Source organism: Mustelus asterias, chromosome 18 (assembly GCF_964213995.1).
Source record: "Mustelus asterias chromosome 18, sMusAst1.hap1.1, whole genome shotgun sequence".
NCBI classification, from domain to species: Eukaryota; Metazoa; Chordata; class Chondrichthyes; order Carcharhiniformes; family Triakidae; genus Mustelus; species Mustelus asterias.
This window is the reverse complement of record NC_135818.1, coordinates 25,940,583-25,965,327: the sequence shown is the minus strand read 5'-3', so window position 1 is coordinate 25,965,327 and position 24,745 is coordinate 25,940,583. Positions and strand designations below refer to the sequence as shown.

Genomic DNA, 24,745 nt, shown 5'->3' with positions numbered 1-24,745 from the left:
CCTCGGACATCCCTCCTATATCTCCCACCATGAACCTTATAGTTATGCCCCCTAGTAACAGCTACATCCATCCGAGGAAATAGTCTCTGAATGTCCACTCTATCTATCCCCCTCATCATCTTATAAACCTCTATTAAGTCACCTCTCATCTTCCTCTGCTCTAAAGAGAGAAGCCCTAGCTCCCTCAACCTTTCCTCATAAGACCTACCCTCCAAATCAGGCAGCATCCTGGTAAATCTCCTCTGCACTCTCTCCAATGCTTCCACATCCTTCTTATAGTGAGGTGACCAGAACTGCACACAATATTCCAAATGTTGTCTCACCAAGGTCCTGTACAGTTGCAGCATAACCCCACGGCTCTTAAACTCAAACCCTCTGTTAATAAACGCTAACACACTATAGGCCCTCTTCACGGCTCTATCCACTTGAGTGGAAACCTTCAAAGATCTGTAGATATGAACCCCAGGATCTCTCTGTTCCTCCACATTCCTCAGAACTCTGCCGTTGACCCTGTAATCCGCATTCAAATTTGTCCTACCAAAATGAATCACCTCGCACTTATCAGGGTTAAACTCCATCTGCCATTTTTCGGCCCAGCTCTGCATACTATCAATGTCTCTTTGCAGCCTACAACAGCCCTCCACCTCATCCACAACTCCACCAATCTTGGTGTCTTCAGCAAATTTACTGACCCACCCTTCAGCCCCCTCCTCCAAGTCATTGATAAAAATCACAAATAGCAGAGGACCCAGCACTGATCCCTGTGGGATACCGCTGGTAACTGGTCTCCAGTCTGAAAATTTTCCGTCTACCACCACCCTCTATCTTCTATGAGATCGCCAGTTACTATCCAATCAGCCAAATTTCCCTCTATCCCACACCTCCTTACTTTCTTCATGAGCCGACCATGGGGAACCTTATCAAACGCCTTACTAAAATCCATGTATACGACATCAACTGCTCTACCTTCATCTACACACTTAGTTACCTCCTCAAAGAATTCAATCAAATTTGTGAGGCAAGACTTACCCTTCACGAATCCGTGTTGACTATCCCAGATTAAGCTGCATCTTTCCAAATGGTCATAAATCCTATCCCTCAGGACCTTTTCCATTAACTTACCGACCACCGGAATAAGACTAATCGGCCTATAATTACCAGGGTCATTCCTATTTCCTTTCTTGAACAGAGGAACAACATTCGCCACTCTCCAGTCCTCTGGCACTATCCCTGTGAGAAGTTTAACAACACCAGGTTAAAGTCCAACAGGTTTATTTGGTAACAAAGGCCACACAAGCTTTCGGAGCTGCAAGCCCCTTCTTCAGGTGAGTGGGAATTCTGTTCACAAACAGAGCATATAAAGACACAAACTCAATTTACCTGAATAATGTACATTATTCATGTAAATTGAGTTTGTGTCTTTATATGCTCTGTTTGTGAACAGAATTCCCACTCACCTGAAGAAGGGGCTTGCAGCTCCGAAAGCTTGTGTGGCTTTTGCTACCAAATAAACCTGTTGGACTTTAACCTGGTGTTGTTAAACTTCTTACTGTGTTTACCCCAGTCCAACGCTGGCATCTCCACATCATGACTATCCCCGTGGACAGTGAGGACCCAAAGATCAAAGCCAAAGGCTCTGCAATCTCATCCCTTGCCTCCCAAAGAATCCTAGGATATATCCCATCTGGCCCAGGGGATTTATCGACCCTCAAGTTTTTCAAAATCGCTACTACATCTTCCCTCAGAACATCTACCTCCTCCAGCCTATCAGTCTGTATCACATTCTCATCCTCAAATACATGGCCCCTCTCCTTGATGAACACTGAAGAAAAGTATTCATTCATCGCCTCTCCTATCTCTTCTGACTCCATGCACAAGTTCCCACTACTATCCTTCCCTGGTCATTCTTTTATTTCTCACATAAGAGTAAAAAGCCTTGGGGTTTTCCTTGATCCGACCCGCCAAGGACTTCTCATGCCCCCTCCTAGCTCTCCTAAGCCCTTTTTATTTTAGCTTGATACCTATCAAGGACACACAGTATTTGTTCCTTGAACAAGCTCCACTTTTCATTTTTGCCTTTCCCTGACAGTTTCTGTTCCCATCTTATGCTCCCTAATTCTTGCCTAATCGCATCATAATTACCCCTCCCCCAATTATAAACCTTGCCCTGCCGTAAGGCCCTATCCCTCTCCATTGCAATAATGAAAGACACCGAATTATGGTCACTATCTCCAAAGTGCTCTCCCACAACCAAATCTAACACTTGGCCCAGTTCATTACCCAGTACCAAGTTTTCAATGAGTTAAATAACATGAGAGTCAAAGTGGTCAAAGGCCACTCTCCTCCTTTCTCTCTTCTCCCCTCTCCCTCAAGGCAGTCCCACGGGAACGGTTTCCTTGCTGCTCCTCAACAGTAGGTCTAAGTATATTGTGGCTGGATGGGCAACAGCAACGGTGATAGAAACAATAGCAACGAGAATCAAACATGCTGGGAATTTTAGCCAACAGATGCAGGTCAGAAAAGGCTGCAGCAAATCATGACCGGTCTTGGAAGATGTGAACTGACACTTCCCTATGTTGACCAAATAAGGATGGTTGTTGGGATTGATGCTCGACATCCCAGAGCCAATGATTAACTTACATGCAACTTAGTATAAATATTTGAGAGTTGTTTACAAGTAACTCTATTGGCTATAATCGAACATTGTGATCAGTTTCCAGTGGTATCATTGGCTGCGTGCCAGAGAACATTCTGGAAGAATGTGCAAAATTTAGGGTAAAAGAGGTACTTTGAGTCTTTGTTCTCAGCGGAAAGAGAATCACATTTGCAACATGTGCCCTGGAGAACATCTTCAAAGAAGAACAAAGGAACCACGAGGAAAATTCATACCAAAGGGCAAACCCTGGCCAGTTCACTCAAGCAGGTCAAAACTTAAAGTTAAATTAGTTAAAGTTAAATGAGTAAAAATGTTGATGTTAAATGAATTAAAGTGAGTTAAAGTAAGTGTTGCAACTAATCTATGCTGAGTATTGGTATCTAAAGTGTTAAATAAAGAGAAAGGTTTTAAGTGAAATCTGAGTCAGATCTCTGTCTTTTTGTTGGTCACACAAGGGAAAATATCTGGGAAAAGGTTTAAGTATTCCAGCTGGATAACAATATCTTAGCCTTGCCAAACTGAGCTGTGTAAACAACAATATGATCCTGCTCTGCAAGTGAGCCGCTCTTTTGCTGCTTTAGGAACTGAATCAAGTGTGGACAAATCCATCCCTGCTGTTAGCAAGCTCAACAGATTTACCAGATTCAGGTTTCCGACTGAATAGGGAATAAACAGACAGTAGAGGTGTCTTTTCCATAAGCTGCTGAGTGGTACAGTTGGAGCTATGAATGTTGAGATATTTCAGCAGCGAGATTTACAAGGAGTGACGGAACTCAATAAAACATTCTGCTGTAAGGAGAAGAGAGCTGCCCTACGATGGTTCGTGTTTAAATCTGAATCACTCCAGGCTGTTTGCAAAGCTCTCATTCTGGGATTTGGTGCCTGAGTGCTGATAGAGGAAGTACAAAAACATTTACATTGTGAGGCAGATTGATCTTCAGACACCACAGCCTTTACAGGTCGGCCAATGCCTGTTCAGGGCTCTGATCATCTGCAAGACCTTATTTATTGGGACAATACAAACAGGGAGCAAGTGTTCAAATCCTGCCCCAGTAGGAAGCTAGAACATGCAATCAACTTTAGAAATTGAATTCAGACCTACCTTATTAAGTGATCCACGCAAGCAGGAGAGGACCTTACACGCCAGTACCTTTTCTTTCCAATTGCGGCTATTCAGATACTTCGCCAGTATAAACTGTGCCAGAGTCTGGTCAGGTTATAAACAGCTTTATCAAATACTAGCAAGAGTGTCTTAGACCCTGGTCAACCAAATTGCAGCAAGAAATGGGCCAGAACATTTTGTGGGACAGCGGAGTTTTATTTCTTATCCAGCTCATATTGTAGCTGCCATGGGAGTGTTTAATTGCAACAGTTTAGAGGGAGATTTATTCTATCTCTAACCTATAATATATTGTCACTGGGAGTATCGATAAAGAGTTCAAAATACACAGGGACGGCAGGCCAGTTCGCCCTCTAATTCTTACAAATAATCTGTGAAAAATCAAAGATGGGGCAAAAAAATTCAAGACAGGTCACCCCCGTTCATATTAGCTTACATTGTGGCTGAACAATGTCAGATGCAGGATTCTGAGAGAGAGCTGGTAAATAATGCACAGTTCGATTGGAGGAGCAGTGAGTGTGGGCAAAAATCTGTAACTAGGTGCTCGTCCAATCACAGATTCTGTCTTTCCCGTGCTCAGTGGTCCAGCTCCTCCAATCACAGGTTCTTTCCTCCTGCCCATGCTGCTCCTCCAGAGACTGAGTCTATGATTGGAGGAGCAGCAAAGGCGGGAAGGAGGACACCTGTGATTGGAGGATCTTTAGCAGTAAGCATGGGAAAGGCATAGGGTGATCTTCCCCCAAAAAAACTCCAGGTGCTGAACGAGCGAGTAAACGGAAAAGTCTCAGACTTGTTTTTTTCGGTGAGTTAAAAAATGCAATCTTATGGCACTTAGTCAAAAAAAATGCCAGCTTGCGAATCTCACTGGTAGGGGGCAGGGCAGGTTCTAATCTTGCCGGTGAAGCCGGCTGCTGAGCTCTAGGGGTGCCATGCGCAGGCGCTCCAATCTCCCAGTCTACTGAGCCAGCAAGATTGCCCCTATAATCTATAATTGGAAGAGCAGCAAGGTCATGAGGAAGGAAATCTATGATTGGAGGTCAAGGAACATCTACCCTGGATAATAAGTCCATAAGTTCGATCCATTCGACATTCTCTGGACCAAGTCAAGAGAGAAGCAGACAAAGCAAAAGAAGTGAGGAGGGAGATGGAAACCCAGTATTGAAGATAGGAGGAGTCCCAGGGGAGCTGAGAGTAACTTCAAGGGCAGCAACCAGCAGAGAGAAGGTCTGTCCCATTTTAATTTCCCTGTAATTCCATGGTGGTGGACTGGGAGGCAATCTTAGTTTATTATTGTAAATTAGGAATTGTACTTCAGTGATGAACAGAGACTTTTCAGATGGTGGTAATCTTAGCTCATGGGTAGTGACAGGTTCAGAATTGGAGGTAATCTGGAAGCATTCTGCCAAATGATTAAGCTTATAGAATAAATGTATCCTAAGAGCAACCTAGATTCTTAAAACTCCTTTCCTGATCGCCTATCCCTTGATTTCCAGACATTTTGATGCGTTGGGAACATTTCATTTGATATGTTTTTAAAAAACGAAGTTTAGGAATTTAATTTTTAAATATAGATAAATGGAAGCACTTGGTTGAGAAACTGTTCAATTGGCTCTCCAAATGAGCATGATGACTCAGTGCCATTCTCTTGCCTTTTTCCCATAACTGTGCACATGCCTTTGAATGCCTCGATTGAACCTGTCTCCAGCACACCTCCAGGCAGTGCATCCCAGACCCATACCACTTTGTGTGGAAACATTTTTCACTTTTGGTATTTGCTTCTTTTGCAAATCACTTTAAATTTGTGCCCTCTTGTTTTCAATCCTTTTATGAGCAAGAACAGTTTCTCCCGATCTATCCTCTCCATTCCCCCTCATGATTTTGAATACCTCCATCAAATCCCCTCTTAGAGCCTTCTGCTCTCCAAGGAGAACAGTCCCAACTTCTCCAATCTATTATCATAACTGGAGTTTCTAGATCAAGATCTAGATCATGAATATTTATCAAGAAAAGCAAGGGTCCCACTACCGACCCCTGGGGAACTCCACTATAAACTTTCCTCCAACTCAAAATGTAACTATTAACTAACTCAGTTTCCAATTATTCATCTAATTCTGTATCCACATTCTTACTGTCTCATGAGCTATAACTTTTCTCACAAGTTTGTTGTGGCATTGTATTGAATGCCTTCTGAAAGTTCATGCACACCACATCAACAGCATTACACTTATTGATCTTGTCCATTGTCTCTTCAAAAAACTGCAGCAAGTTAAACAAATTTTGCCTAAGGAATCCATGCTGGCTCTTCCTGATCAACCCACATTTTTCCATGTGATTACTAGTTCTATTCTGAATAATACAGAATGAAAGGCAGAAAGCCAGGAAGCACAGAGGACCAGAGGGATGCATGTCCAAAGATCCCTGAAGGCAGCAGGACCGGTAGATAAGGTGGTTAAGAAGGCATATGGGATATATGCTTTTATTAACTGAGGCACAGAGTATAAGAGTAGGGACATTATGATGGAGCTGTATAAAATGCTTGTTCAGCCATAGCTAGAATACTGTGTGCAGTTCTGGTCTCCACACTATAGGAAGAATATGATTGCACTAGAAAGGGTGCAAAGGAGATTCACCAGGATGTTGCCTGGGCTGGAGCATTTCAGCTATGAAGGGAGGCTGGATAGGCTGGAGTTGTTTCCCTCAGAGCAGAGAGACTGAGAAGGGACCTGATAAGGTGTACAAAATTACAAAGGACATAGGAAAGGGTAGACAGGAAGAATTTTTTCTCCTTAGTAAAGCGGTCAATGACCAGGGGGTATAGATTTATGGTAAGAGGCAGGAGATTTAGGGGATTTGAGGAAAATTGTTTTCACCCAGAGGATGATGGGAACCTGGAGCTCACTGCCTTAAAGGGTGGCAGAGGCGGGAACCCTCACAACATTTAACAAGCATTTAGATGAGCACTTGAAACATCATAACATACAAGCCTTCGGACCGACTGCTGGAAAATGGGATTAGAATATAGATGCTTGATGGCCGGCGCATATATGATGGACCGAAGGGCCTCTTTCTGTGCTGTAAAACTCTATGACTCTAATTGTTTCTCGACACTTCCCCACCACTGAAGTTAAAGTGACTGGTCTCTAACAGCTGGGCTTATTCAGACAGTCTTTTTTGAACAAGGGCATAAGGTTTGCAATTCTCCAATCCTTTGGCATCTCCGTTCCTTCAGTCTAGGCAAGACTGAAAGATTATGGTGAGTACCCCTGCAATACTTGTAAATTTTCAGATGACAGCAAATTGGGGGATGTAACTGACATAAAACATGAATAAACATTCAAAATGGGAATTAACTGGAAAATAAATGTCAATATAGGCAATTTGAGATGGTATATTTTGGGAAGAAGAATAAAGAGGCCACCTATTATGATAATGAAAGGGTTTGATAGGACAGACATGAAGAAAAAGATTCCACTTGTGAGAGAGACGAAAGAAGTAGAAATCAAAAATGTAAGATAATTATTAATAATTCTAAAATGGAATTCAGGGCGTCACGGTGGCACAGTGGTTAGCACTGCTGCTTCACAGCTCCAGGGTCCCAGGTTCGATTCCTGGCTCGGGTCACTGTCTGTGTGGAGTTTGCACATTCTCCTCGTGTCTGCGTGGGTTTCCTCCGGGTGCTCCGGTTTCCTCCCACAGTCCAAAGATGTGCGGATTAGGTTGATTGGCCAGGTTAAAAATTGCCCCTTAGAGTCCTGAGATGCGTAGGTTAGAGGGATTAGCGGGTAAATATGTGGGGGTAGGGCCTGGGTGGGATTGTGGTCGGTGCAGACTCGATGGGCCGAATGGCCTCCTTCTGCACTGTAGGGTTTCTATGATTCTATGAAACCTATTTACCCAGAGAGTGGTTAAAATGTGTAATGTGCCGCCACAAGGAATAGCATTAATGATTTAAGGTAAACCTAGATAAGCTTGAGAATAGAAGGAATAGAGAAACAAATAGAAAGAATAGAGAAAGGAATAGAAGGTTTTGCTGGTAGGATTAGCTGAAGAGGAATGGGAGAAGGCTCACGTGGAGCATGAACATTGGCAGAAACCAGCTGGGCTGAATGGTCTGTTTCTGTGCTGTACAATGTAACCAACAAAGCACAAACTTTGGACCAATCTGGGACATTCATTGCCCGTTTAGTTCCTACCACAAAGTTAATGCTGTCAGTCACTTTTTACTATGGATGACCACTCACAGTCACAGATCTACCCTCCCTCCAATTACTGTCTCTCTAATAATCCCATATTATGCATCTAGCCTTCTTGTTACTGTCCCTTCAGAATTAATATATACTCTTAAGCCTACATTCTGTCCTGTTACAGTCTCAAGAGTTAATACTCTCAGTTGCAGATTTAATGTTTCTCTGGTTGCCATCTCTAGGATTAATATTCAACTGAACATCTACATTTCTTGCTCTTGCCATCACCCCAAAACTAAAATGTCTTCACTACAAAGAAAACCTTCCTATCTCAGACTCTATTTCAGAAGCATTGAAGAGCCCATGAATTCTGAGTATGGAGAAGTGAGGCCAGTTGCCTGCTCCAAAGTTGTACATTGTGTTTGCTAGAGGTTTGCTATGGTATTGCAGCTCACATACTGTCCTCTCACTGAGTGGGGCCAGAATGAGGCAGACTTGCTTCAAAGTCTCTGGTTCTGGTACTTGGAAGAGATGTTGAATGATTCTGTTGACTACAGGATAGCTGTCATTGCCATTGAGAGCCAGGCTTTGTGCTGCAATCCAACGATCAGCTATGTTTCCTGTAAGACAAAAAGCAATAATTAACCTTTGGCATGCTCATCTGAGCTCAGCTCACCCAACATAAACTGGAGATCAAATGTGGCGCCTTGCTGCTTCATATTCTCCTTGGAGTAAAGGAGGTTGAGGAGAGATTTGATAGAGGAGTAAATTATGACAGGTTTAGATAAGGAGACAAAAATAAGTTGTTTCCATTAGTTGATGGCGCAAGGACCAGGGGACACAGATTTAATGTTTGGGGCAAGTAATGCAGGGGGAATGTGAAAAAAACCTTTTTCTATGCAACAAGTGATAATAAGTGATATAAGGCTCCCTATGGAGGTGGTGAAAGCTGATGATGAATGATTTCAAAAGAATATTGGCTGGATATTTGAGGAAAATGAACTTGCAGGGCTATGGGGATAGAGAAGGGGAACTAGAACTGATTGAGTTGCTCCATAGAGAACCAGCATGGGCTAAATGGACTGAATAGTCTCCTTCAGTGTAATTATGATTCTACATTCTCCTGCACTGCCTGGCATACCCTGACGCTGAGCCATGAATTAGTAGTTGGAAGGAATTGACCCAATCAAAAGACTTACGTCAGCTTTGGCTCAGTGGCAGAAGTCATGTCTAAATTTAGAAGATTGTTGGTTCAAATCCTACCCCAGAGATTTGAGCACAAAATCTAGTCAGACACTTCAGGGCAGATCTGAGGGAGTGCTGTTCTGTTGTAGGTGTCATCTTTTGGATGAGACATTAAACAAAACTGTTGGATCCCACATCACTGCTCGAAGAACACCAGCGTAGCTCTTCCCAGCGACCTTGGCAATATCACTGTGTTTATCACTGAACTGATATGATAAGAAAACAGATGATCTGTCCATTATCTTACTCCAGTCTATTGTTAGGATCTCCGACCAGAACCTCAACGTATAAATGAAGCTAAACTAGACCCAAACAATTTTTCTATTTTGGTACAGATGTGAGGAATGGATACTTCCTTCCAGGAATGATTTCACTGACAAAATAGGGATCTTTTATAGTAAAGCAAACTTTATTCAATAACACAGTTTAAATTTAACTCTAACAAATGAAGTAACTTAACCATTAACAGTTGAACAATATTTAAAAGTGAAAGGAAGCAATTTTAATTTCTATCCTATTACTGTTTCAGTTCCAAATAAGCAACATTTCTCTTACATACTTAAATGGCACTTTAAATACAGTTGGCAACAAAACAAATAAATGTCATAAGGAATGTAGACAGTCTTGAAGCCTTCAGAGAGAGAGATAGAGTTCCAGAAGTCTGCAAATTCTTCTAACTTCAACCAGACTTCATTTGCAAACTAAACTGCTTTCTGCAAAACTATTTCTCTCTGCTACAGACCCAGGACTGCACACAAACCACATTATCACATGACCCTGTCAATCACTAATCAGAAATCCCTGCTTAAGTAAACAAAAGACCATTAACTCTACTTAACATAACAACTTGCAAAACGAAAATGAGTAGTAATTATCCTGCTCTCCCAGCATTTAAGTTGCATTTCAACCAGACATACCAACTGCTTGTAGCATAAAGTTGAATTTTTAAACATTCCCTTAAACATATATATATATATATATATCTCCACATCAATTGCACTACTATCATCACACTATGGAAATTTATGTACAAATGGCAGCTATGGTTCCTGTATTTGAACAGTGATTACATTTCAAAAGCAGCAGTGAGACCAGGAGCAGAGCAAGATCATTGAGTAGTTGAAGACTGTGTACGTGAAGCCTAAGACAGCAACATCGAGAGCAGCGCAGAGTGAGACTGACGAGTATATTGAGCAGGTATCTGAAGCCTGAGGCTACAGCAACAAAAGCAAGAGCAAAGTGAGACAGCGGGGTGGGAATTGGGGGTGGTAGTGGTGTAAGAAGCTTGGAAAAAACAGAAGACCTCATTTAGAAGAGAATAAGCAAAACATTACACCCTGGAAAGCAGGTAAGTGATTGGTTGGTGAGTATTCTTTTTCCTTTATTTTCGTCTCTAAGCAAAGGCATTAGTTTATTCTTGGGACGAAGAATTTTTAAAAATCCAATCATGGTAAGTACACATCAAATAAATTCATAATATTATTTTCACAGTTCAAACAGATCCCATTTTCACTGTTCCCAGGGCCTTAACCCACTCTGTGGGACCAAATTTATGGAGAAAGTGCCAACATTTGTGAAGGATGGATTTAAGGTCTGTTTAAGTGTCACGATCTGAAGTGATTTCAATCTCCAGTCTTTTACAACTGAAAAGAAATCTGCAGCTTTCACTGGAGTTGAAAGCAGACACCTACTGCTGGAATCTATTGATAGGCCATCTGGTGTAGCATAGAAAAAACATTAGCCATTTGTTTTTGCAGTTTCAATAGCTTGTTTATATTTCTCAAGGTTTGTTACTTTATCTGAGTCTACTATGAATGCTTGGCTGAGTTTCAATGTCGAGGCCACTTACCTCAGCAGAAGTCTGTGTAGACATTTTGATTGACAGTTTTGAAAAGTTATTAAAGGATTAATTGCCTTCAGTGTGGTTAGTGAACATAAGAAATAGGAGCAAGAATATACCATTTAGCCATTCAAGCTTGCTCCACCATTCAATACCATCATGGCTGATCTGATTATGGCCTTAACTCATTTTCCTGTCCCCCCCCATAACCCTTGAATCCCCTGTAGATCAAAAAGCTGTCACACTCAGCCTTGAATATATTCAACATCCCAGCTTCCATTATTCACTTGGTAAGAAGCCTGAGGGTTTCTGCATCGTACTTTCCAAGAAGTGGTTCCAATACAAATCCCTTCTGATGTAATGTGACTAAAATTGTACACAATTTTAGGTCATTCTAGGTGTGGTTTCACCTGTACTGTTACAACAAGACTTCACTACTTTTATACTCCATCCTTGCAATAAAGGTCGATCTTCTATTCACCTTCCCAATCACTTGCTGTACCTTTTATGAAACCGGAGGCAGAAAGGAAATACTGTAACGGAATAACGGATGATCTTTAGACAGAGATTTTAGATTAAGGATAGGTGCAATCAAAGAAATGGGAAAGGTAGGGGAACCAAATCCAGGGCTCTTTAGATGATAAGGAAGATACAGATCATGATGAAATAAAAAAGAGGGCATTTGATGCATGTCATGTGAATTCTTCAAGTGAGAACCAGGCCAAATAGGTTGAGAGGGGAATGAAGAAAAAAATAAGACTGACAAAGGGACAATGTGAGTATGTTACATTGGAACCCAAAAATCTTCTAGCGTATAAATAGTAAATTAGGTGTTTAGTTAGACCTATTAGGGACAAAGAGAGTGACAAATGCTTAGGCCAGAATGTTACGGCCGTTCACGCCGCCAGGATTTTCCCATCCCATTGCAGTGAACAGAGATTTGGCTGGGTGCCAAATTCCCTAACTTCACTGCAGTGGAAGCCTGGTGTGAATGGCCGGTAAGATCATGCCCTTAGAGGCACAGGCAAGGCTGAAATACCTAATCAGTATTTGTATTGATGTTCACTGAAGCTGAAAATATCAGTAGAAGCGGAGATAGTAGAGGCAATGAATGGGGTGAAAATTGATATGGAAGATGTCTGGCTACGATTAAACCTGATAACTCGCCTGGTCTAGCTATCTTGCATCCCAGATTGCTAACAGAAGTGGAAATGAAGAAAACAGAAGAAGGGCTGCAATATTCTTTCAAGATTCCCTAAATAAGATGAGAGGTACGAGAGAATCGGAAAGTGGCAAATGTGACAACCTCGTTCAAGAAAAGGTGCAAGGACATTCCTAATAACTACAGGCTGATCAGTTTATCAGTAGCTTTAGAAACAGTAATCAGAAAAAAAATTAACAGGCTCTTGGAGGGGTTTGAGTTAATTACGTAGAGCCAGCATGAAGTTGTAAATGGTGGATTTGACTAATTGAACTAACAGAGAAGGTTGATAAGGGGAATGCAGCGGGTGTTTTCAGCATCGATTTTAAAGAAGTATTTGATAAAATATAGCATACAAGGTTGAACAAAATTGAGTTTCGTGGAATAGGACGGTCAATGTCAGCTTAGCTAAAAAATTGGCTTAAGGACAGAAAACAGAGTCAAGGTAAGCGGTTGTTTTCAGACTGGAGGATAATAGATAGCAGTTTTCCCCAAGGGTCAGTGCTAGGACCTAAGCCTTTTTTATAAATTAGAATCAGTGGGATGTTGGAAAATTATTCAAAATTTGACATTGATTCCAAATTTGGAGGTGTGGCAAATAATGAGGATGATACAAATCAAATCAACAGGATATAGGCAGTTTGCAGGATGGACAGACACATGGCGGTTGGAATTTAACACAGAGAAGTAGGAGGTGATGCACTTTGGCAGAAGGGGTAAGGAGTAGAGACAATATAGATTTAATGGCACAGTTCTAAAGAGTGAGCAGAAACTGAAAGTTCTGAGGGTGCAAAATGCATTGATTTTTAAAGATGGCAGGAGTTATTGAGAGAGGAGTTAGCAAAGTGTATGGGATCTTGCACTTTATAAATAGAGATATTGAGTATAAAGGTTCAACATAACTTCCCTTCTTTTGTGAAGCTCTCATAGTCACACCTAGAGTATTGCATCCAACTCTACTCACCACACTTTAGGAAGAATATGAATCCTTGAGAGGATGCAATGCTGGTTCCAAGGATGAGAGATTAAGTTGGTTCAGAGAAGTTGGGGTGATTCTCTTTGGAAGAAAAGGGACATTTGATAAAGGTGTCCAAGATTATGCATGGTTTATTTAAGGTAGACAAAGACATATTCCTTGTATTCCATCAACCATTAGTTGACGGTACAAGGACAATGAAACATAGATTTAAGGTTTTGGGAAAAGACAGTAAGAAGTTTAACAACACCAGGTTAAAGTCCAACAGGTTTATTTGGTAGCAAAAGCCACACAAGCTTTCGAGGCTCTGAGCCCCTTCTTCAGGTGAGTGGGAATTCTGTTCACAAACAGAACTTATAAGACACAGACTCAATTTACATGAATAATGGTTGGAATGCGAATACTTACAACTAATCCAGTCTTTAAGAAACAAAACAATGGGAGTGGAGAGAGCATCAAGACAGGCTAAAAAGATGTGTATTGTCTCCAGACAAGACAGCCAGTGAAACTCTGCAGGTCCACGCAACTGTGGGAGTTACAAATAGTGTGACATAAATTCTGATTCTAGGATCGCATGATAAAGACTCAGGAGGAAAAAAGCAGAAATATTTATGTGAAATAGTGTGACATAAACCCAATATCCCGGTTGAGGCCGTCCTTGTGTGTGCGGAACCTGGCTTCTCCACATCATGACTACTTTGGGAAAAGATACAGGGAAGTTGTCGGAAAGAACATTTTATATGCAATGTATGATGACTATGACTTTAAAAGTAATTTACTAGTTATATAGTGCTTTGTGATGTCCTGAGGTTGTGAAATATGCTGCATAGATGGAAGTTTTTTTTCATATACAAGCTAGTAACTATAGTGATAGTTCGTACCATGAAGTAGGATGTCCTGTAGGATCTCTGTGACTCTTTCATTCACCTTCTCCATTGCGACATGGCAGATTGCTGCTGCCAATTGCACGTGCTTGTTACTGCTGTTCAGGGCCTCACTAATAAGTGGTTGAAGAACCTCGGGCACAGCTTGAACTTCATTCTTATCTCTCAAGTGAAGATTGATGTGACCTATGATAAAATCACTAGCATTTCACACAAGTTCAGTTACATGAAAACTTGTACCTTCTGTTTATGGTCCTGTTACTCTTTGCATGACTTGCACCACTGTTCCCATTACTGCCAATCAATCATAGACATTCCAGCCTGCTTTTTGCATTAAGAATAATGGCGAGGCTGTCAGCACTCACTATTGTAACAGGGTAAATCAGATAGCAACTTCCACAATCCACATGTGCACAGTTAAATGTGGAAATTAGGTTGTTGCTGTCCAATTTGACCTTCTCTGGATGTTACGCCACAATGATACCTGAATAAGAGATCAAAAGAGAAATGCTGGAAAATCTCAGCAGGTCTGGCAGCATCTGTAAGGAGAGAAAAGAGATTCAGAGGGAAAAGAGAGGTTCAGATTCCAGCATCCACAGTAATGTGCTTTTATTCTAAATAAGAGATTCTCCATTAAAATACACAAGGATATGGGTCAGAAAAAGGTAAGGCTATTACATTCAGGTGAATCTTAAGAGACCGATCGTAATTACTGCCAAGCATTAAATATATTTATATAATTAATGTAATTTATATTTCTTGTTTTCACTCTGCATGGCTCAGCGAGGACTCTTCAACTTGATGCTTTCCCTGCTCACACATGTCACAGAGCTCTGCTATATGGCATCAGGCTGAAACAGATCTTTCTACAGCACAATCTGCAAGCAAAGGATCATAAAGATTCAGCAGGCAGTGGAACTGTAATGAACGGCAATTGCCATTCCTTTCACAAGTGATGACTCAGGCTAACATATTTTTCCAGTTACGTGTGCAAGTATCTCCCAACTTTTCTTGTTACTCAGTGTGTGAACCATAGAATCCTTACAGTGCAGAAGGAGGTCATCGAGTCTGCACTGACTCTTCAAAAGAGTATCTTACCCAGGCCCACTCTCACTGTATCACTATAACCCCACACATTTACCATGGCTAATCCACCTAACCTGCACATCTTTGGACTGTGGGAGGAAACCAGAGAACCCGGAGGAAACCCATGCCGACACAGGGAGTATGTGCAAACTCCATACAGTCACCCAAGGCCGGAATCGAACCTGGCTCCCTGGCGCTGTGAGGTAGCAGTGCTAACCACTGTGCCACCGTGTCACCCACAACTCTCACAATGTTACAATGTGACTCTCCCTATTTCTGCTAATTTCAATCTGTAGCTCTTCGTCTCGCTCCTGTGACTGGGTGAGAGACTCCCCCGTTGTTTCTGTCCAGCCTGTGCATGACAAGCCCTATTTTCCGTATTAGAGAGTGTGACTCTCCCTATTGTTCCTGACAGTATGTGACGCTCCATATTGTTCCTGATCGTGTGTGGCTCTCCCTGTTCCTCAGTGTGTGACTCTTCTTTTTTTCCTGTTAGTCAGTGTGTGACTCTCCCTGTTCCTGTTACTCAGTGTGTGACTCTCCCATCCTTTTCCGTGTTTTAGAGTGTGGCTGTCCCTATTGTTCCTCAGTAAGAAGTTTAACAACACCAGGTTAAAGTCCAACAGGTTTATTTGGTAGCAAAAGCCACACAAGCTTTCGAGGCTCTAAGCCCCTTCTTCAGGTGAGTGGGAATTCTGTTCACAAACAGAATTTATAAAGACACAGACTCAATTTACATGAATAATGGTTGGAATGCGAATACTTACAACTAATCCAGTCTTTAAGAAACAAAACAATGGGAGTGGAGAGAGCATCAAGACAGGCTAAAAAGATGTGTATTGTCTCCAGACAAGACAGCCAGTGAAACTCTGCAGGTCCACGCAACTGTGGGAGTTACAAATATTGTGACATGAACCCAATATCCCGGTTGAGGCCGTCCTTGTGTGTGCGGAACTTGGCTATCAGTTTCTGCTCAGCGACTCTGCGCTGTCGTGTGTCGCGAAGGCCGCCTTGGAGAACGCTTACCCGAATATCAGAGGCCGAATGCCCGTGACCGCTGAAGTGCTCCCCAACAGGAAGAGAACAGTCTTGCCTGGTGATTGTCGAGCGGTGTTCATTCATCCGTTGTCGCAGCGTCTGCATAGTTTCCCCAATGTACCATGCCTCGGGACATCCTTTCTTGCAGCGTATCAGGTAGACAACGTTGGCCGAGTTGCAAGAGTATGTACCGTGTACCTGGTGGATGGTGTTCTCACGTGAGATGATGGCATCTGTGTCGATGATCCGGCACGTCTTGCAGAGGTTGCTGTGGCAGGGTTGTGTGGTGTCTTGGTCACTGTTCTCCTGAAGGCTGGGTAGTTTGCTGCGGACAATGGTCTGTTTGAGGTTGTGCGGTTGTTTGAAGGCAAGAAGTGGGGGTGTGGGGATGGCCTTGACGAGATGTTCGTCTTCATCAATGACATGTTGAAGGCTCCGGAGGAGATGCCGTAGCTTCTCCGCTCCGGGGAAGTACTGGACGACGAAGGGTACTCTGTCCACTGTGTCCCGTGTTTGTCTTCTGAGGAGGTCGGTGCGGTTTTTCGCTGTGGCGCGTTGGAACTGTTGATCAATGAGTCTAGCGCCATATCCTGTTCTTATGAGGGCATCTTTCAGCGTCTGGAGGCCAACGTTGTCTACCTGATACGCTGCAAGAAAGGATGTCCCGAGGCATGGTACATTGGGGAAACTATGCAGACGCTGCGACAACGGATGAATGAACACCGCTCGACAATCACCAGGCAAGACTGTTCTCTTCCTGTTGGGGAGCACTTCAGCGGTCACGGGCATTCGGCCTCTGATATTCGGGTAAGCGTTCTCCAAGGCGGCCTTCGCGACACACGACAGCGCAGAGTCGCTGAGCAGAAACTGATAGCCAAGTTCCGCACACACAAGGACGGCCTCAACCGGGATATTGGGTTCATGTCACAATATTTGTAACTCCCACATTTGCGTGGACCTGCAGAGTTTCACTGGCTGTCTTGTCTGGAGACAATACACATCTTTTTAGCCTGTCTTGATGCTCTCTCCACTCCCATTGTTTTGTTTCTTAAAGACTGGATTAGTTGTAAGTATTCGCATTCCAACCATTATTCATGTAAATTGAGTCTGTGTCTTTATAAATTCTGTTTGTGAACAGAATTCCCACTCACCTGAAGAAGGGGCTTAGAGCCTCGAAAGCTTGTGTGGCTTTTGCTACCAAATAAACCTGTTGGACTTTAACCTGGTGTTGTTAAACTTATTACTGTGTTTACCCCAGTCCAACGCCGGCATCTCCACATCATGCCTATTGTTCCTGACAGTGTGCGACGCTCCATATTGTTCCTGATAGTGTGTGGCTCTCCCTATTCCTCAGTGTGTGGCTCTCCTGTTCCTCGATGTGTGACTCTTCTTTTGTTCTTGTAACTCAGTGTGTAACTCTCTCTGTTCCTGTTACTCAGTGTGTGTTTATCCCTGGTGTTCCTGTTACTCAGTGTGTGAGTCTCCCTGTTACTCAGTGCGTGACTCTCCCTGTTGCTCTTGTTACTCAGTGTGTGACTCTCCTTTTGTTCCTGTTATTCAGTGTGTGACTCAAAAAGAGCAGGAACTTCACTCCAAAATTTGTAATAAACTTAAATATAATTAAAGGGCATCCCCGCCATATGTCTCCCCCTCCCCCACCCCGCACCGAATATTCATACCTCGCCGGCATGACATCAGTTTATAACAAGTATTTAAAAATGTAAAGCAGTCGAGGGAAACCCGCCAGAGGCGCAAATGTAAATACAGCCATCGGTGGAGACGGACATGCCCAGGCAGTCCCTAGCACTGCCCTTGGGAGTGGTAGTGCCAGCTTGGCAGTGATAACCTGTTACACTATGTGACTCTCCCTATTGTTCCTGTTACTCAGTGTGTGAAGCTTCTTATTCTCCATGTTATTCTGTGTGACTCTCCCCTGTTCCTGTTACTCTCAATGTCTGACTCTGCCTATTGGTTGTTACTTTGTTTCTCTCCCACGATTGTACCTGTTACTGAAAATGAGTGACTCTTGCTATCTCTGAAATGGCCTTGCAAACAACTGTCAGGAGCAAATATAATGAGCAGTAAACGTTGGCTTTTTTAATGATGCCCATATCGCATGAATTTACAAAGAAACTGTGTCCTGTAGCTGCAATGGGCTGATTTCAGGGAACCGCATTGCTCCAGCTTACACCATGGATCACAAGTCTTTGTGCCACATGGTAGAATTAGGACAGACAAAGACAGTTATAGATATTCTAGATACCACAACACTGATAATGAATTGGATTTTAAAAAGGTTTTTAGGTATATAAAAACTAGGGCAGGATGGTGGTGCAGTGGTTAGTACTGCTGCCTCACAGTGCCAGGGGCCCGGGTTCAATTCCAGCCTCGGGTCACTGTCTGTGTGGAGTTTGCATGTTCTCCCCGTGTCTGCGTGGGTTTCCTCTGGGTGCTCTGGTTTCCTCTCACGGTCCAAAGATGTGCAGGTTGATTGGCCATGTTAAATTAACCCTAGTGTCAGAGGGATTAGCAAGGTAAATATGAGGGGTTATGGGAATAGGGCCCGGGTGGGATTGTGGTCGGTGCAGACTCGTTGGGCTGAGTGGCCTCCTTCTGCACTGTAGGGATTCTATGAATTCTAAATATAAACAATACCTTTGCCTTGTTCCAGTACTGGCCGTTCAATAGCTCCACAGGCACAAGTTATTAAGGCATTGAGCTGGACATTGCTATGTACTGATTTGAGGTCTCTCTTCAGTTCTTCTACAGTGATATCCTGCCAATGGGCATCTAGAGTGGAACACAAATTGAAATGGTACAACACTGTTTTCACATAATATGGTATAATATCAGGATTCTTGGCAAAGCTTGCATCTGAGGACCATCCAATGTGCAATGGAGCTATATGCTGCAAGGGCACACATTTAGCTCTCAATCAGTTCACAGGAGGGGTGTTGGGGAAGAAATAGGTCAGGGTTCTGATTGCCAATCACTAACCAGGGACCCCGCAAAAGTTCTGTTTATGTTCCACAGGATCAAATTGCCAACTGAGAATTTCTGTTTGGAGTTTTACATGAACAAAAGTCCCTTGTCTGAGGTGCTAAAGGAAACAGAGTTGAAAATCAGCAAACATATGTTACACTTGGTCCCCTAATCTAAGTCAGTCATAGATTATAAATAGCTGAGACCCAAGCACTATTTCTTGTGGTACATTGATAGTTACAGCCAACCAACTGAAAAAATGCCCTTCTAACACACCTCGAGAAACTTTTACAATCTGTTTTTATGACTCTTGCTAACCTTTCAGATTCTATTACATGAGAGATATGAACAGCAACTAACCATACAGTCTCTCGAGCCTGCTCCGCCATTCAACATGGTCATGGCTGATCTTCTGCCTCAACCCACTATCTCATCTGTACCCCATATCCTGCAATTGCCTGAGTAACCAAAAATCTGTCTTTCCATAAAAATATTCAACAATGGAGGATCCACAACCCTTGAGTAGAGAATTCCTAAGATTTACGCCTTTTGAGTGAAGAAATTTCTCCTCATCTCAGTCCTAACTTTAGCTTTTAGGGAAAAAACAATGAAATGTCTTGAGACTGAATCCATGTTCCAGATTCCTGAGCCGTGGGAACATCTCAATGTCCACCCAGTCAAGCCACTTCAATCTTGGATGTTACAATGGGCCCGATTTTACCATTGCGTCGCGCCCGAAACGTGGTAAAGTCGGGTGTGAGGCCATTAACGCGATCCGCGCCTGCATCTGCGCAGATTGCCACTTAACCGAAACCCGGAAATGGCGGCGATTCGATTCGCGCCCAAAACGGGCGCAATGGCGATTTACATGCATTTGCTCAGTGAGCAATCAGGAGGCCTGATTGCTCACTGAGGGGGGGGGGGGGGGGGTGGTGAGGCAGGTGGGTCTCCGGTGGGGTAGGGGGGGGTCAGATGGATCTCTGGTGGGGGGGGGGGCAGGGGTGGCGATCCGTCTGGGTAGTGGGGGGGGTGGATAAGGGGGACAGCGGTGTGTGTGGGTAGTGGGGGGGATAAAGGGGACTGCGATGTGTGTGGGTAGTGGGGGGTGGATGAGGGGGACAGTGACGTGTGTGGGTAGTGGGGGGGGGGGTTGATAAGGGGGACAGTGACGTGTGTGGGAGCCATCATTCCCGGGCCGCTGCGATCTGACACGGGCGTGCTTTTTCAAATTTTTTTCCAACTGCACATGTGCAGTTCAGAGCTCCGATTGTTTCAGCCGCGCTAAGCCCCGCCCACAGCGCGAATGGAACTGGAGATATTTTTTTCAGGCTGAGTGTGTATGGGGCCGCCTGAAAGCAGATTTCCAAGTCGGATCCGCATTACGCCCAGATTCAGCACTTAGAATGAAAATGGTAAAATCGGGCCCAATGAGATCACCTCTCATTTCTTTAAACCCCAGAGAGTGTAGACCCAATTTCAGACTCTCAACACAGACCATTATTCTTTTCTTGATCAATTTCATGGATGAATTCTAAAATTCTCCCAATCTTCAGGCTTTTTGGCAATATTGGCCCAAATCGTCTGATGTCCAGACCATCAAAGTCTGGACTTAAGTTGCCATAGTGCGTCAATGCCCTGCAGAAGTCTATGCTTGTGAGGTTTAAATTTCTGATGGGTAGAATCATAGAATCCTACAGTACAGAAAGAGGTCATTCAGCCCATCGAGTCTGCACCAACCACAATCCCACCCAGGTCCTATCCACATATCCCTACAAACCGGAGCACCCGGAGGAAACCCATGCAGACACGAGGAGAATGTGCAAACTCCACACAGACAACGACCCGAGTCGGGAATCGAACCCAGGTCCCTGGAGCTGTGAAGCAGCAGTGCTAACCACTGTGCTACCATGCCGCCCATAGATTTTTGTTAACCTGGATCCTCTCCAAAAATGAGCTCAGGGTTGGAGCTCAGGGACCAAATACATGGGACTTACCCTGATACAATCAGCCAACATGACTGAACTGAGCACCACAACTGATATCTCCCCACTCTGCAAAAACTGGCCACTCTCTCTCTTTCCCACTTCCACCAATTAACTCTCTGACCCAAATGCCCACCTGATCTTACATGCCTCCCAACCCAACTACCCACCTCCACTGAACTGATTTCACACCTGACCCACTTACCTCTTCAGTCACCCACCTTACTCATTCACCCACACTCATTTAGTAAAAGACTTAAGACATTTAAAAGATTATCTGTATATGGCAACTAATGTCGAAAAGGGGTGGATGTCCTCTCTCTCCTTTGACTCTCCTGCACTCATTGAACTTACCCCGGAGAGATTGCCCTAGCCATCTTGCTTCAGGCAGAATCAGAAGTCCAAACTGAAAATGGGCAGTTCCATTCAGACTACTTCGTGGGCAAACATAGGTCATTGAAAACCTTTTCATCATATAAGACTTTAAACTTCTCTGATTAGCCAATGTTGGAACACTTTTCCCACTGGGCTTTTGTTCTGTAAAGAACATAAGAATATAAGAACTAGGAGCAAGAGTAGGCCATCGGGCCCCTCGAACCTGCTCCGCCATTCAATAAGATCATGGCTGATCTTTTCGTGAACTCAGCTCCACTTACACGTCTGCTCACATAACCTTTAATTCCTTTACTGTTCAAAAATTTATCTATCCTTGCCTTAAAAACATTCAATGACGTAGCCTCAACTGCTTCATTGGGCAGGGAATTCCACAGATTCACAATCCCTTGTGTGAAGAAGTTCTTCCTCAACTCAGTCCTAAATCTGCTCCCCCTTATTTTGAGGCCATGCCCCCTAGTTCTAGTTTCACCCGCCAGTAGAAACAACTTCCCTGCTTCTATCTTATCTATTCCCTTCATAATCTTATATGTTTCTATAAGATCTCCCCTCATTCTTCTGAATTCCAATGAGTATAGCCCCAGTCTATTCAGTCTCTCCTCATAAGCCAACCCTCTCAACTCCGGAATCAACCTAGTGAATCTCCTCTGCACCCCCTCCAGTGCCAGTATATCCTTTCTCAAGTAAGGAGACCAAAACTGTACACAGTACTCCAGATGTGGCCTCTCCAGCACACTATACAGCTGCAACATAACCTCGCTGTCTTTAAACTCCATCCCTCTAACAATGAAGAACAAAATTCCATTTGCCTTCTTAATTATCTGCTGCACCTGCAAACCAACTCCTTGAGATTCCTGCACAAGGTCCCTTTGCACAGCGGCATGCTGCAATTCTTTACCATTTAAGTAATAGTCCATTTTGCTGTTATTCCTACCAAAATGGATGACCTCACATTTACCAACATTGTACTCCATCTGCCAGGCCCTCGCCCACTCACTTAGATTATCTATATCCCTTTGCAGACTTTCAGCGTCCTCTGCACACTTTGCTCTTCCACCCAACTTAGTGTCATTTGCGAATTTTGACACACTACACTTGGTTCCTAACTCCAAATCATCTATGTAAATCGTAAACAATTGCGGTCCCAATACTGATCCCTGAGGCACACCACTAGTCACTGATCACCAACCAGAAAAACAAAAAACACCCATTTACCCCCACTCTTTGCTTTCCGTTAGCTAACCAATCCTCTATCCATGCTAATGCATTACCCGTAACACCGTGCGCCTTTATCTTATGTAGCAGTCCTTGGTGCGGCACCTTGTCAAATGTCTTCTGGAAATCCAGATACACCACATCCACAGGTTCCCCACTGTCCACTGTGCATGCAATGTTCTCAAAGAATTCCACCAAATTAGTCAAACATGACCTGCTGTTCATGAACCCATGCTGCGTCTTACTAATGGGACAATTTATATCCAGATGTCTCACTATTTCTTCCTTGATGATAGATTCAAACATTTTCCCTACTCCAGAAGTTAAGCTAACCGGCCTATAGTTACCCACCTTTTGTCTACCTCCTTTTTTAAACAGTGGCGTCGCATCTGCTGTTTTCCAATCTGTGGGAACCACCCCATAGTCCAGCGAATTTTGGTAAGTTACCACTAGTACATTTGCTATTTCTCTCGCCATCTCTTTTAGTACCCTGGGATGCATTCCATCAGAGCCAGGCGACTTGTCTACCTTTAGCCCCATTAGCTTGCCCAACACTACCTCCTCCGTGATAATGAAAGTTTTTAGGTCCTCACCTGCCATAGCCTTCCTGTCATCAATTTTTGGCATGTTATTTGTGTTTCCACTGTGAAGACCGACACAAAATACCTGTTCAATGCCTCAGCCATTTTCTCATTTCCAGTTATTACATCCCCCTTCTCATCCTCTAAAGGACCAACGTTTACTTTAGCCACTCTTTTTCATTTTATATATTTGTAGAAACTTTTGGCCATCTGTTTTTATATTCTGAGCTCGTTTACTCTCATAATCCATTTTACTTTTCTTTATAGCTTTTTTCATGGCTTTCTGCTGACCTTTAAAGATTTCCCAACCCTCTAGGTTCCCACTAATCTTTGCCACTTTGTATGCCTTTTCTTTCAATTTGATGCCCTCCTTTATTTCCTTAGATATCCATGGCTGATTTTTGCTTTTTCTACAATCCTTCCTTAATCACTGGTATATACTTTCGCTGAGCACTGTGAAAGATCACTTTGAAAGTCCTCCACTGTTCCTCAATTGTCCCATCATAAAGTTTTTGCTCCCAGTCTACCTTAGCCAAACCTGCCCTCATCCCTTTGTAGTCTCCTTTGTAAAAAGGAATGTATATTGGTTGCAAATTCTGAATTAATTCTTTAAATGAGACAGCACCTCTGGAACCCGAACCCTGAGAGACACAACTAATGGAATCTATAACATAATAGGAATCAGTGTTTGTGAAACCCGTAACCCAGTGAGAGTCAGCATCCGTGGGACCTTTGCCTCAGTCAGAGTCAACACCTGTAAAACCTGTACTCCAGGAAGAGTCAACGCCAATGGAATGCATATCCCAGCACAAGTCAGTGCCTATTTAACCACTAGAAGTTGCTGAAGAGCAAGTCACACCACTTCACACACTCCTTTTACAGATTATAGGTTGGAGGTACTCCTCTTTGGGTGTTTCGGTGTTAGTTCTCAGATGGGGGGATCAACCTCTGCTTTATAATATCACACTGGGGATTGTCAAGACCCATTTCAAGGCCCTCCGAGAGTCAGCACATGTGGAACTTGTACCCAGCAAGAGTCAGTACCTATGGAACCCATACCCCAGCAAGTGTCAGCACATGTGGAACTCATGCCTGACATGTCAGTAAGACATGAAAGGAAGCATAAACTGTGTAAAAGAAATTTCTTATTTTTGCCTATTTAAAAATGGGCTTTGCTGATCCAAAAGCTGGTTGCTACATGGTTCACATGATTGACTAATTTCTGGAAATTTCCAGAAGCAGCTAGGAGGACAAGAGTTCCATCCTCATCCTTATGGAATCCCATTGTAAGAAACCAGTGGTGCTAACAGCCACCATCTCACTGTTGCGAAGTTGGGTAGGGTAATTGTAGATTGGGAGCTA

At 43.3% G+C, this 24,745-nt stretch overlaps 1 protein-coding gene across 3 annotated transcripts in view; it reads right to left on the bottom strand.

Annotated features, from left to right (window-relative positions):
* heatr4 (HEAT repeat containing 4) overlaps positions 1–24,745 on the bottom strand; it is a 101,140-nt gene that overhangs the window by 49,426 nt on the left and 26,969 nt on the right. For 2 of the 3 annotated variants that reach the window (XM_078233575.1, XM_078233576.1), the window contains 4 exons: positions 18,886–19,020; positions 14,104–14,292; positions 8,420–8,580; positions 3,759–3,863 (listed from right to left, as the gene is read on the bottom strand). In XM_078233575.1, the coding sequence (XP_078089701.1) occupies positions 3,759–3,863; positions 8,420–8,580; positions 14,104–14,292; positions 18,886–19,020 (590 nt within the window). The remainder of the gene's footprint in view (positions 1–3,758; positions 3,864–8,419; positions 8,581–14,103; positions 14,293–18,885; positions 19,021–24,745) is intronic. The other variant, XM_078233577.1, reaches the window with a different exon arrangement.